We start from the raw sequence: 12,394 nt of genomic DNA, 5'->3' as shown, positions 1-12,394 counted from the left end.
AGTGCCAATAATCAATTGAAGAGTTTACCTCTCCCTGCATGTATGGAACCAGATTCGTGGTGGGAGGAGGGAATTAGCTATCTTATTTATGGGAGATTGGCAAACCAGAGTATATATGGAATAATTGAATTTTTCACGAACGATCCAATTTGTGACAACTGTACAATCTTTTTCATTCAATAAAAGGTGAAAGGATATAAAAGAATTTAAGAATTTGATTGGTGGAACATTTTATTCTCCTCCACGAGCAATAAAATATTAAGAAAACAGGATTTAGGTATTCAGTGATTGTGATAGCAATATGTTCCATAATGATATATGTTTCAATTAACATTTTATGCTTTGATGTGACATAATGTTGAACTGAAATGCATTATTTTAGTAACAAATGGAAAAGCTACAAAGAAGCAAATTACATTCTCTTGACATCTTTGAAAAATAAAACCTCCCAATAAAGACAGGAGTGGAAATCTTAGAGTAATTAAGAAATAGTTCCACTGTAAAGCACCTGCCTCCCACTATATTAAGCAAGGCTTTTCTGATAAAATGCTTACCACAAAAGTAAGCAAAAGGAGGAAGTGGTATATTGCTTATGGCATGAACTTTGTAAATGAAAAGAGTTATCAGAAAGTGCACAGAAATGGCATGGATTTGGGATGTTGGACTGAAGAGCCTAGGCAGTGTATTTCAGGCACCGAGCACTGAATCGAAATCATTACTCACTCTCGACTGCTCAAGATTTGAAAAGCCTCTTGTGCACCTGAGAAATTCAAAGGAAAAATTTCACTCCTTGTGAAGTCAATGAAATCTGCTGAAATGGGTACGTTCAGCTACTGCAGCCTTATGCCCAATGTGTGCTCATCATGCTGATACCTCATTGGCTTAAAAGTGTATTCGGAACATAGTTAGTGAAGTTAGACCATAGGACAATAAGATATAGGAGCAGAAGTAGGCCATTTTCCCCATTGAGTTTCCTCTGCCATTTTATCATGGCTGATCCAATTTCCTCTCAGCTCCAATCTCCTGCCTTCTCCCCATATAGCATTCATAGCTATATGAATATATATATAAGCTTCTCCCCATTCATAGCAAAAGGATTCGAGTACAGGAGCAGGGAGGTTCTACTGCAGTTGTACAAGGCCTTGGTGAGATCACACCTGGAATATTGTGTGCAGTTTTGGCCCCCTAATCTGAGTAAAGATATTCTTGCCATAGAGGGAGAACAAAGAAGGTTCACCAGATTGAGTCCTGGGATGGCAGGACTTTCATATGAAGAAAGACTGGATCGACTAGGCTTATACTCGCTGGAATTTAGAAGATTGAGGGGGGATCTTATAGAAACATATAAAATTCTAAAGGGATTGGACAGGCTGGATGCAGGAAGATTGTTTCCGATGTTGGGGAAGTCCAGAACGAGGGGTCACAGTTTAAGGATAAAGGGGAAGCCTTTTAGGACCGAGATGAGGAAAAACTTCTTCACACAGAGAGTGGTGAATCTGTGGAATTCTCTGCCACAGGAAACAGTTGAGGCCGGTTCACTGGCTATATTTAAGAGGAAGTTAGATATGGCCCTTGTGGCTAAAGGGATCGGGGGTATGGAGAGAAAGCAGGTACAGGGTTCTGAGTTGGATGATCAGCCATGATCATACTGAATGGCGGTGCAGGCTCGAGGGGCCAAATGGCCTACTCCTGCACCTATTTTCTATGTTTCTATATCCCTTTGTGCCCTGACTAATTGAGAATCTACTTTAATTATACTCAAACACTTGGCCTCCGTAGCCGCCTGTAGCAATGAATTCCACAGTTTATTCAATCTCTGGCTAAAGAAATTCCTCCTCATGTGAAACCTTTTCAAAGTATTCAGTTTTAAAATGAGGAAAAAAATCAAAGATTATTCAGGTTGCATATAATTTGTAACATAATCTACTCAAACCTCAAAATCTAAACGTTAATTTATGACGGCACCTCGGCTGTTGTGTTTTATTTCCTCATGCCTACAGCTTTGACAAATGAGTGATTTTATATTTACGCTCGTCTATAGTTCTGAGCAGTGTTATGACTCCAACTCGGATATCTTGAACAATAAAGCACACAGTTTTATAATAAACATTTAAAATAACTTTGGTACCTTATCTCAGCTGTTCACATGGTAGCTGCGCATACTGGTCAACATCATTTGAAGCAGTATGAATTTCAATAAAAACTGTTATGATTTAGCAAATAACATAAGAGAGTATTTTTATTTAAATCTTAAGGGCATCTCATAGTTAAGTATACTTTGTGTGGTGTCAACACCCATACATTGTAGATGCATGTAGCACATTGCATAGATCTCATTTCTGCAATTGTTTTAATCTATCATTAATGGCGAGGATACTGTTCTGTTGTATTTCAGAAGTCTCCAGCACTGTGATGCAGTAAAGGAAACAGCCCTAAAGCCCCAGGCATTTATAATTTTGATGCTTGCTGCTAAGCCTGGCAAATTTCACGTTGAAAACATTTGAGTATTCTTCTTATGCTGCAGAATTGAAGGCTAATTCCCACAGGATTCATTTAATATCTGAGTTCATTAATAAAGTGTAAGGTGGACACAGAAGCTGATGGGAATGAGCAGAAACAAAACATCACAGTAAAGATAGCTTCGAACAATTGCAGAAGTACGTTCTTTGTGGAAAAAAGCTTCCCTCATACTGTTAGCTGAATAATCACTGGCTCCATCATCTCAGCAAAGCAAGTGGCTGAGTTAGATGAAATCACTTTTTTTTTGGAAATCAAGGCAGTGGGCATTTCAATTGTCCCCAGCACAGGAAGGGTTTGAACACAGTCCAAAATGACATCACCATAAATAATAAAAGGACAAAATGGCTATATTCTGTTTTGATAATGCATATTTTTAATTCCATAGACTTGATTTCTATTAGCATCAGTAGTTTACAAAAATTGAATAATATCTTGTCCATATGAAATTCAGATTTTCTAGACTTTAACATTCAGATTTACCATGGGGAATGGTATTTTATTAAATCACAGTTACTTGACTAGTAAGTCATTATCAGCAGAATTGTATACTTTTCTTTACATTGTTCACCTTTAATACTACAGCATCCTCAGCTAAGAAAGAATAAGGAAGACCACTGTGACTCCTTTCCTCTGTTAAGTCACCTGTTTCACGCAACATATGAAGATATGGAAGATGAGAGAGGAAGAAATGGAAAACACACACTAACCGACCAATGGAAAATGATGAAGTGGACAATCAAAGTAGGGAAAAGAGAAAGAATTGGACCTGCACCTCTATTTTACGGCCTTCTACGATTGTTCCATTTAATTTCTCCCGTGCCCTGTCCGCGTCAGCACTGGTTTCAAAAGTTACGAAACCAAATCCCTGCATGCAGGTAAGAGAAAAGGAAAAGAGAGACATGCATATGATTATACAGGAAATAAGACTGCCTCCTGATGTGCCAAGAACACCAGCTAGAACAGCAAGGTTACAAATTCAATCTACAGAAGCACAGAACAACCAGGCCTCAGAGAGTGAAAAGACAGGAAATTTCAGAGTGAAAGAGATGGGTCGACCAATTGAAAACATATAACTAGGTCATTCACACGTTTGCAGTAATTGTAACTGCTGAGGTCTTTGTATTGGATAATTATTTCTACTACAAGTAAAAGTAGGACCATTGGAGTATGTAAGGAGCCAACTTGGAGTGGGATGATTTTCAGCCCAATCCCTGCTCAGAGGTGTCTTAACAATGCAGTCCTTCCTTTGGGACGTAACCAGAGAAATAAGTTCTGATATGTAACAGCATAGTATTTAATTTGGTTATTTATGAACCGAAATACAATCACGTCAAGCTTTTGGGCATTTTGCAAAAGAGTGCCAACCAATTTCAAAAGTGATCATACGATATCAACAATTTCCAACTGCTGGATTTTTTCCATCCGTTGAAACTATATAAAATTAAATTTAAAAAAAAAACATGTTGTAAATTTAATTTATCAAATATGAATCAAATTAGACAGGCCATTATTTGGTAGAGATAGGCCATTAGATAGCTGAAAGACTTGAGGAAACATGATTCTGTAAGATATTATTTCCTATTTTGTAATAGCGTTCTACATTGTGTGTGGGCCAGCCATGTAAGAACATAGGCAGAAATGGAATTATATTTTGTCTTATATTGAGTACCAGATATAGCTCACAGCTCCCATTGCTTTATATATGCTTGGCAATTCTAGCTCAGCTGAGTACCTCCGTGTTTGAAAGTATGAACGAAGGAGAGACTCAACAGGCAAGCCTGTGTGTCACTTTCATCCACAAGTACAGGGTGAAGCCTCACCATGGACTGTCTGTGAATCACAACAAAGTGCGGGCTGCAGTTCTGAACAGAAAAGGAGTTGAGTTTGAACTTATCATGCTGCTCGGATCAAAATCTTTCAGGGAACTGAACTGCAGATGACAGTTCTCCACCTTTGTAAAGGCTTGAGGAGAATATCCTTTCTGGCGCACTGTATGAATGGAAGAATGACAATAGTTCAGCCAGCTAAAGAAGCCTAGTGTTGAACCACTTGAGAGGATATTGGCTTTGAGAAACCCAATACCTGATAACAGTGATGAGGAAAGCCAAGAGTTTCCCACAGTTCTCACTTCACTGCAGGTAATTTCAATCCCTCCTCTCTCCCTTTCACCCCCGCACTAAATATACCCCACGCCACCAGTCTTTTTCAGGGTGTTTTAATGAGCTAAACAGTTGCTAATTAGTGCTGTAAGCAAAGAGATTTTGAAAACTTCACAGAATTGAGACATATTTATTTTTAACCATGCTAGTGATGTTCCTAGATGCTTAAAGTACCATGCCATTTGACCACCTACTTTATATTGTTACTTTTACCTTTGTTGTTCTATTTTAAATCAGCCTTACATGTATAAAATTAATCACCCTGTAGTTGCCAATATTATCAAGGAAAGGATAATGTCACTTTTGATAATATGTGTCATTATTAATGGGGGACAACACAGGACTAAATCTAATATATCTCTTATAGGATCTTGTGATGTCTTTACAAACAGAACTTTAGGACAGCATCAAGCTCAATTCAAGATATGAAATCTCTTCTTTGTCTTGTGATATGAAAAACATTAAAAATGGCGAGGAACACGCAAAAAATGCTAAAGGAACTAAGCAAACCTTCAGCCCAAAATGTGGACTGTTTATTCATTTCCAGAGAAGTTGCCCAACTATTGAGTTCCTCCAGCAATTTGTGTGTGTTGTTTCGGATTTCCAACATCTGCAGACTTTCTCAGATTTCAGACTGGTGAGGGCTGCTGCTGTCCCTGGGTTTTGGCAAAGGGAGAACTAAAACCAGTTAATTAAAGTTCCCACTTAACAGTAGTCAAGGTTGAGAGATAGCAACAACAATGGCTTCTGTAAGTTTCTGTAAAAAGGCAGAAGAAGTTAAAGATGGGAGTTACCAGGGGTTTATTTTAAATCCTTTCTTTGGTGTTATTACCAGATTTGCTCTTTTATAATCAGCTGAGTGAACTTCAGTTGACAAGATGTTAAAATGATGGACTGGGATCAGTTAGTTCCTTTGTCACACCAAGGGTAGATAATACAAAATATTTTAAGTATTAGGCTTTTAAAGGCAATTGGATAATTGTGTTGTTACTTGGAAATGGTATGCAGTATTAGATTGGGACAACTTTTCAGAAAATCTGACACAGAACTATTCAGCAACATGCATGTGAGACAAGCGGCTGCTCTTCTGCATTAGGGTCTTCCATGCTTTCCTTGAAAATGGTACTAACAGTTCACTTTGTCCGCTGAACAAACGCCATAATCTAACCAAATATTCTGTAGTCTTGAGCACATGATTACAAGCTACCCGAACTTCATCTTTGTTTCTGATGCTTATAAAGTTGTACTGCCCACTTTGCATAACTTTGATAAGTTAATGAAGCTTCAAGATCACAACTGCGTTCCATAGTGAAAAGTAACGTTGTTACAATGTTAACCTGCAGAAATTAGAATGACATACTTAAAATCTCTATATATTTAAATGCAATTAGCTCATCCCTTCCAGTGCAGTAATCAATCTAATATATTTTTGTAACCAGGACCTGCTGTACTTTGAGTTTTACCATTCGACAGTACAAGCAAAATTATATCAGATTTGCACAAATAGAAAAGAAACAAGGTCATTTGAAAAACAGTTGAGTTAAGACTTTTAAAAATATATTCCAGTATTCATAATTACATCATAGATTAAGATGTAATTATGCATAGTGCATTTCCTGTGTATAAGAAGGCTTGTATCCTTTTTGCAAATTGAATTGTTCAAACAAGTTTAGTCCTTCAAGCATTGTGCTAATCTTTTCAAGGGATTTTTTTTAGAGGAAAGAGTAGTTCACATAGATTTCATCTACTTAGTGGACTTTTGGGTTTTTACTTCTGATCATCATCTGTTAATACATGGTAAACGTTGGCACAAATAAATTAGATTAGTTCTCAGTGTCTATTTCTTTTGGGAGACATACCACATGAATGTAACAGTTAGGTCAGAAAATAACAATTACTTTGTACCAAAGATGTTATGTGTTTATCTTGAAAGCAGCAATTGCCTATTTCAGTGGAATTGTGAATTTGGAAGTTTTCTCAAGCTGGTTCTCATTGAGCAGGATGAGAAAGGACCACTGCATTCAGGGTGGAAACTAGGTGGTCTGTGGTGAAAATCAGTGGCACATTAGGGAAGTAAGTGCACAGGACTTTGTCAGATAGCAGCAGTCATATAAAGCGATGAATCAGGTTGATTAATTGCACATATACACTGAGTCCCTGTTCCCAGTCATCGTTGCTCTGCTCAACAGATCTTACAACTTCTACTCTGCCTGTCTGGAACATCAATCATATTATTAGAAATGAAGTGGGCCAGTATTAAAATAAAAATATAGGAGCCAATGGATCTAATACATCCAATCTAAATCAAACATTGTGCAGGCTAAATATGCTATTTATAAATTCTGAACTCGTGGTTTAAAGAATTGTGTTTGAAAAGTACTAGCAATTTTTTCAATATATTGTCAAAAGATCTTGAGAATATAAAAAGGAATCTTATATTCATTTTGTGTGCTTTAGGGACGTGCTACAAAAGTTTTCCAATTAATTCATGATTTAAAATAAATGCTGGTTGATTACAAACACATGGGCATCTTGCAACAAATGGGAAACTCACTCAGAAGGAGAGGAGATTGAACCAAAGTGTAAAAAATTACGAGAGGCCTGGACAGGGTGACAAAGCAGGACATATTAGTAGAAAGCTCTGTGCTAGTGGCAAAGATGCAAATAAAAGGTAAAAGGATTTGAGGGGACTTGAGGGAAGGTTCTTTTACCCAAAGGACGTGGAACACCACCACATGAATGAGTGGTTGAATCTGCAGCCTTCAATACATTTGAAGTGTATTATGATAAGTACTTGATTTGCCATTACCAACAAGAAATAGAATGTAGGTTATGTCATTAACGCATTTTTTATCATCATGAAATGATGAGATGAATGTCTTCCTTCTGGTGACATTTTTTTATGATTCCATTAAGTTGTAAGTTATTATATTGTCCCAGGGTTGGCAGAAGGCATACTAAAACTTTAGATATGTTCAAATGGTCCTGGAATATTGCAGTTAAGTCTTACTATATTGGGACCAGAAAGACTGCAGCCTTTTGATTTCTCTTCTCGCGTATTATAGACACTGGTCCATTGGTTAACAGGCAAACTTCCTTGAGACATAAAGATTTATACACAATGAATATCTTTTTCATTTTTATGGTTCTGCCACTACCAGCAAAGGGACTAGTTGTTGGCCCATTATCTATTAAACCTCAATATGTTTTCCTCATGTTTAAAACTGAAAACTGTTAGGCACATTGTAGCATGAATTTCTGAAAACAACCATTGGAGCACAGTGAGAAAATTAACATATAGATGGAGTAGTACTTGATCAGAGTCGTGTACGACTGGTGAAAAGATCTCATCGCAAAGTTGCTTTAGTTAGAAAGCAGTGCTGACAATGACAATACTTAGAAATAGGAAAATAGCAGAAATATTTGTAATAGTTGGCATAATAAAGTGATCGCAGAAGTAATCGTAAAAATGGATAAGAGGATAGTGAACTAATACCAGAGTGGAAATAGTTATAAAGGAATATTTGGGGAGAGGATTTAATAAAATAGAGATAATGCTAACAGTCATTTTGTACTACCACTACCAAGTTCAACTCTCTCATTCCCAATGCAGCCTGGGTCTAGGATAACGCCTTTAGGACAAGTGCACTGGAATTAACATGGTAAACACTAATGGATACTAGTTTCCTGGAATGCAAGACAAATAAAAGAACAATTAAAATCTCTAATCCTTGAATAGACTTTTTCCTCATGACTCCAGCCAGACCTCCATTTTACCACTCCACCATGGTGACCACAGTGTGAGTGATCAATAGTAATCACCAGCTTCCAGTCTGACCTGCTCTATCACTCTGTGTCCTACTACTGGGCAAGAGTGAGTTTGGTTTGGTATTGATGCCAAACCATGTCCAGTTCCTATTAGCAGCACTGGTTTGTCTTCTTAATCCTTCTAAGCCTACTCTTTTGCACATTAACCCACTAAACCTGCTGCTTCATCCACTGATCTATTAAAACCTGTTGTTTCTGAATTAATCCTCTTTCCCTTCTGCTTCACATATTAATCCTCTAGCCCTGCTAATTCACACATTTTAAACCTGCTGTTTTGCCCCACAAACCTTTAAGGATAACAGACCCACTTGAAGAGCACTCGAGGTCTGTGATGCTGCGTATTCTCAGATGATCGTCTACGTAATTTTTCATTAGAATATGATCAGACTCATTTAATTTCCAAGGATAGAGCAAATTTTGGCATGTGTGAACTTTAACATTATTGGTTTTATTTTATGACATGTGAATATATTTGAACAATTAAAAGCAAAAAAGAGAATTCATTAATCCAAGGAACTGCTGCATTTCTTTTGATCGTCCAATTTAGGCTATTTTCAGGTTTGTAATGATATCACTCCTGCATATCATTCAGGGATCACCGAGTCCAGCTCATTAACATCATTCTCCCCATTTTTAAGGACAAATATCTTGAAGGGAATGTGATGCAATATTTGTTTTACTGAATTAGTAATTGCTCATGACACCTTTGAAGGAGATGTCATGTTGATGTCTCAGTCTGTAATAGTACAAAGCAGGATGCAACTACTGACCTAGAATGCCTTGCAATTTTAACTCTATACAGTGATTAAGCTTCTTTACATTATGTACCTTGGAAGATCACCCAAGACATTCACAATTATGTTTTCAATGGTCATCACTAAAATACTCAGTGGATGGTTAAAATGGAGCACAGAATCCATATCCAAATGGAGAATTGTGTTTATATTTTTGGTTACCAACTGAAAGCATTGGTCATTTATTTTACAGTGCACATATAATCCTGAGGAAATTATTGATGCAGCAAAACTACTGATGCTATATACACATGTACATGTAGTCATTCCAATAAGAATTGTATCTAGTCTGAAGAATTACTTTACACTATAATGTATTATGTGCCTAATAGTTCTGTTCAATATACTCAAAACACATGCACAGTCTTAAAATTACTGAAATAGTTTGCATGAATTAAATTAAATGTATTGCTTACCTTGGATCCCCGTTCATTAAAAATTATTTCAACGTCTAAAATTTTACCAAATTGCTGTTAAAAGACAAGAAAGACAGTTATTAGAAATATTATAGCTAAAACCACATTGTACAAACTTGTACAAACAGCAGCAACTCTTCTCATACAGAGCTGAAAAGCTTCCTTGCAAACCTATCTTTTGTGCTGAAGGTAAGCAAAAAATTTAGTCTGTACAGGACATTTCAACACAGAAGCATCATGTGCGGAGAGGTACTGCACCCCATTAAACCACATCTCAGTATTCAGTTCTGTTCTGTTTAATAATAGATTTGAAGATGAATTATATTGATAATAGGATTATCTCTGCAACACAGAAGTAAAGTGCTGTAAATTTCTCTTAAAATTTGTCAGGTAATTATTTATTTGTTCATTTAATTAATGCAGAATGAACTAATTTTTAAAAAACTTTTCAGGTTAAACCATAAAAACCTTTTAATTATTAAGAGTGTAAAATGTATTCCATATAAATGTACACATTTGGGTTATATTTATGAGCTTACTCTAAATTAGGACAGGTGTTTCCATGAGTCTTTTATAAGATTAAAATTAAAGGATTAAAATCCATGAGATAAACAAGATTTAAAGAAAAGTACCCCAACAGTGGTTTAGACAAGTGAAAAATATTATATGATCCAGGCATAATTATAATCATAAGTCACTTACTCAGCCTCAAAACATTAGAAAGTAACTCTCAGTCAAATACGAGGCAACTTTTTTAAGGAAGAAAATCAACAGAGCACAAACATGATGGCAACAAGTGAGATAAGGAAAGCACACTCTGATAGAACATAATTATATGAGCTTGTTCTCATGGATGAGACATAATCATTCAATCTACCTCATGTCCATCCATTAGTAAACAGGCATGGTTTTAGCCATAAGACCATTTGGAAGAGTATGTGTGGAATAATGAACACCAAGTTGATGTTTAAGTAGTTCTATAAAATAACAATTAATTTCAAAGAAATCTGTAGGGTTTAAACCAATGAAGGTTTCCTTTTCTAGCTGATAATTAATGTATGAACATGCACGGTGGTAAGCAGCACAGGGGCGCCGCAGGGAACCGTACTCTCTCCGGTCCTGTTCACCCTGTACACATCAGACTTCCAATATAACTCGGAGTCCTGCCATGTGCAGAAGTTCGCTGATGACACGGCCATAGTGGGGTGTGTCAGGAATGGACAGGAGGAGGAGTATAGGAAACTGATACAGGACTTTGTGATATGGTGCAACTCAAACTACCTGCGTCTCAATATCACCAAGACCAAGGAGATGGTGGTGGACTTTAGGAGATCTAGGCCTCATATGGAGCCAGTGATCATTAATGGAGAATGTGTGGAGCAGGTTAAGACCTACAAGTATCTGGGGGTACAGTTAGACGAGAAGCTAGACTGGACTGCCAACACAGATGCCTTGTGCAGGAAGGCACAGAGTCGACTGTACTTCCTAAGAAGGTTGGCGTCATTCAATGTCTGTAGTGAGATGCTGAAGATGTTCTATAGGTCAGTTGTGGAGAGCGCCCTCTTCTTTGTGGTGGCGTGTTGGTGAGGAAGCATTAAGAAGAGGGACGCCTCATGTCTTAATAAGCTGGTAAGGAAGGCGGGCTCTGTCGTGGGCAAAGTACTGGAGAGTTTAACATCGGTAGCTGAGCGAAGGGCGCTGAGTAGGCTACGGTCAATTATGGATAACTCTGAACATCCTCTACATAGCACCATCCAGAGACAGAGAAGCAGTTTCAGCGACAGGTTACTATCGATGCAATGCTCCTCAGACAGGATGAAGAGGTCAATACTCCCCAATGCCATTAGGCTTTACAATTCTACCGCCAGGACTTAGAACTTTTTAAAAGCTATTATTAATGCTTTTTGAGATAGTGATTTAGATGCATATCATTTTTTTTTACTGAGTTAAGTATTGTATGTAATTAGTTTTGCTACAACAAGTGTATGGGACATTGGAAAAAAGTTGAATTTCCCCATGGGGATGAATAAAGTATCTATCTATCTATCTATCTATTTTGAGAGTTACTTTTATTTTTGAAAAAGCTTGGTGTTATATTCAGTAAGGCACTAATATAGAACAACAGGTACAAAACATAACTGGAGCATTAAACATGTGATACAGAAATGAAAAATACAGGGAAATAAGCTTCGCAGCAAATAACTAACTCCAGCAGGCGATACTGGGTTTTGGTTCTTGCTGCGCATACAATATACTGTAATAATGCAGCTTGAAGATGTTATTATAAAGAGATCGTTGCTGGTGTTTCAGTAAGTTGCTTTGAGTAAGTTGAGTAACAATCATACTTGAGTAAATTGTTCGGTTTGTGGAAACTCTGTAACAGTTGCAACAAAGTGTGACATAGTCTCTACGTTCAAGGCTTTGTATTTTCAAGGTTTCTCTGCTCCCTGGGTCTTTCTGAAAAGCAATATACAGATCCAGCCATTGTGATCCAAGTTTAACTCCAATCTCTCCCATCAGAGGATCCCTTGACCCAGCTTTTGTGACCTCTGGGTAATCCTCCAAACAACCTACCTACTTACGTGCATGTTTTTTTTCTGAGGTTAAAAATTACCTCATTTTGTTGGATCTGAAATACCACTGCATTTCAGAAATGAAATATATAATACTAATATGC

At 37.1% G+C, this 12,394-nt stretch overlaps 1 protein-coding gene across 32 annotated transcripts in view; it reads right to left on the bottom strand.

The window, feature by feature from the left end:
- rbfox3a (RNA binding fox-1 homolog 3a) overlaps window positions 1–12,394 on the bottom strand; it is a 1,515,582-nt gene that overhangs the window by 72,071 nt on the left and 1,431,117 nt on the right. For 31 of the 32 annotated variants that reach the window (XM_073026039.1, XM_073026046.1, XM_073026052.1 and 28 more), the window contains 2 exons: window positions 9,718–9,771; window positions 3,293–3,385 (listed from right to left, as the gene is read on the bottom strand). In XM_073026039.1, the coding sequence (XP_072882140.1) occupies window positions 3,293–3,385; window positions 9,718–9,771 (147 nt within the window). The remainder of the gene's footprint in view (window positions 1–3,292; window positions 3,386–9,717; window positions 9,772–12,394) is intronic. The other variant, XM_073026058.1, reaches the window with a different exon arrangement.

This window comes from Hemitrygon akajei, chromosome 22, assembly GCF_048418815.1.
Source record: "Hemitrygon akajei chromosome 22, sHemAka1.3, whole genome shotgun sequence".
Lineage (NCBI taxonomy): Eukaryota > Metazoa > Chordata > Chondrichthyes > Myliobatiformes > Dasyatidae > Hemitrygon > Hemitrygon akajei.
Note: the sequence above shows the minus strand (reverse complement) of the source record. Positions and strands in the feature narration are given on the sequence as shown.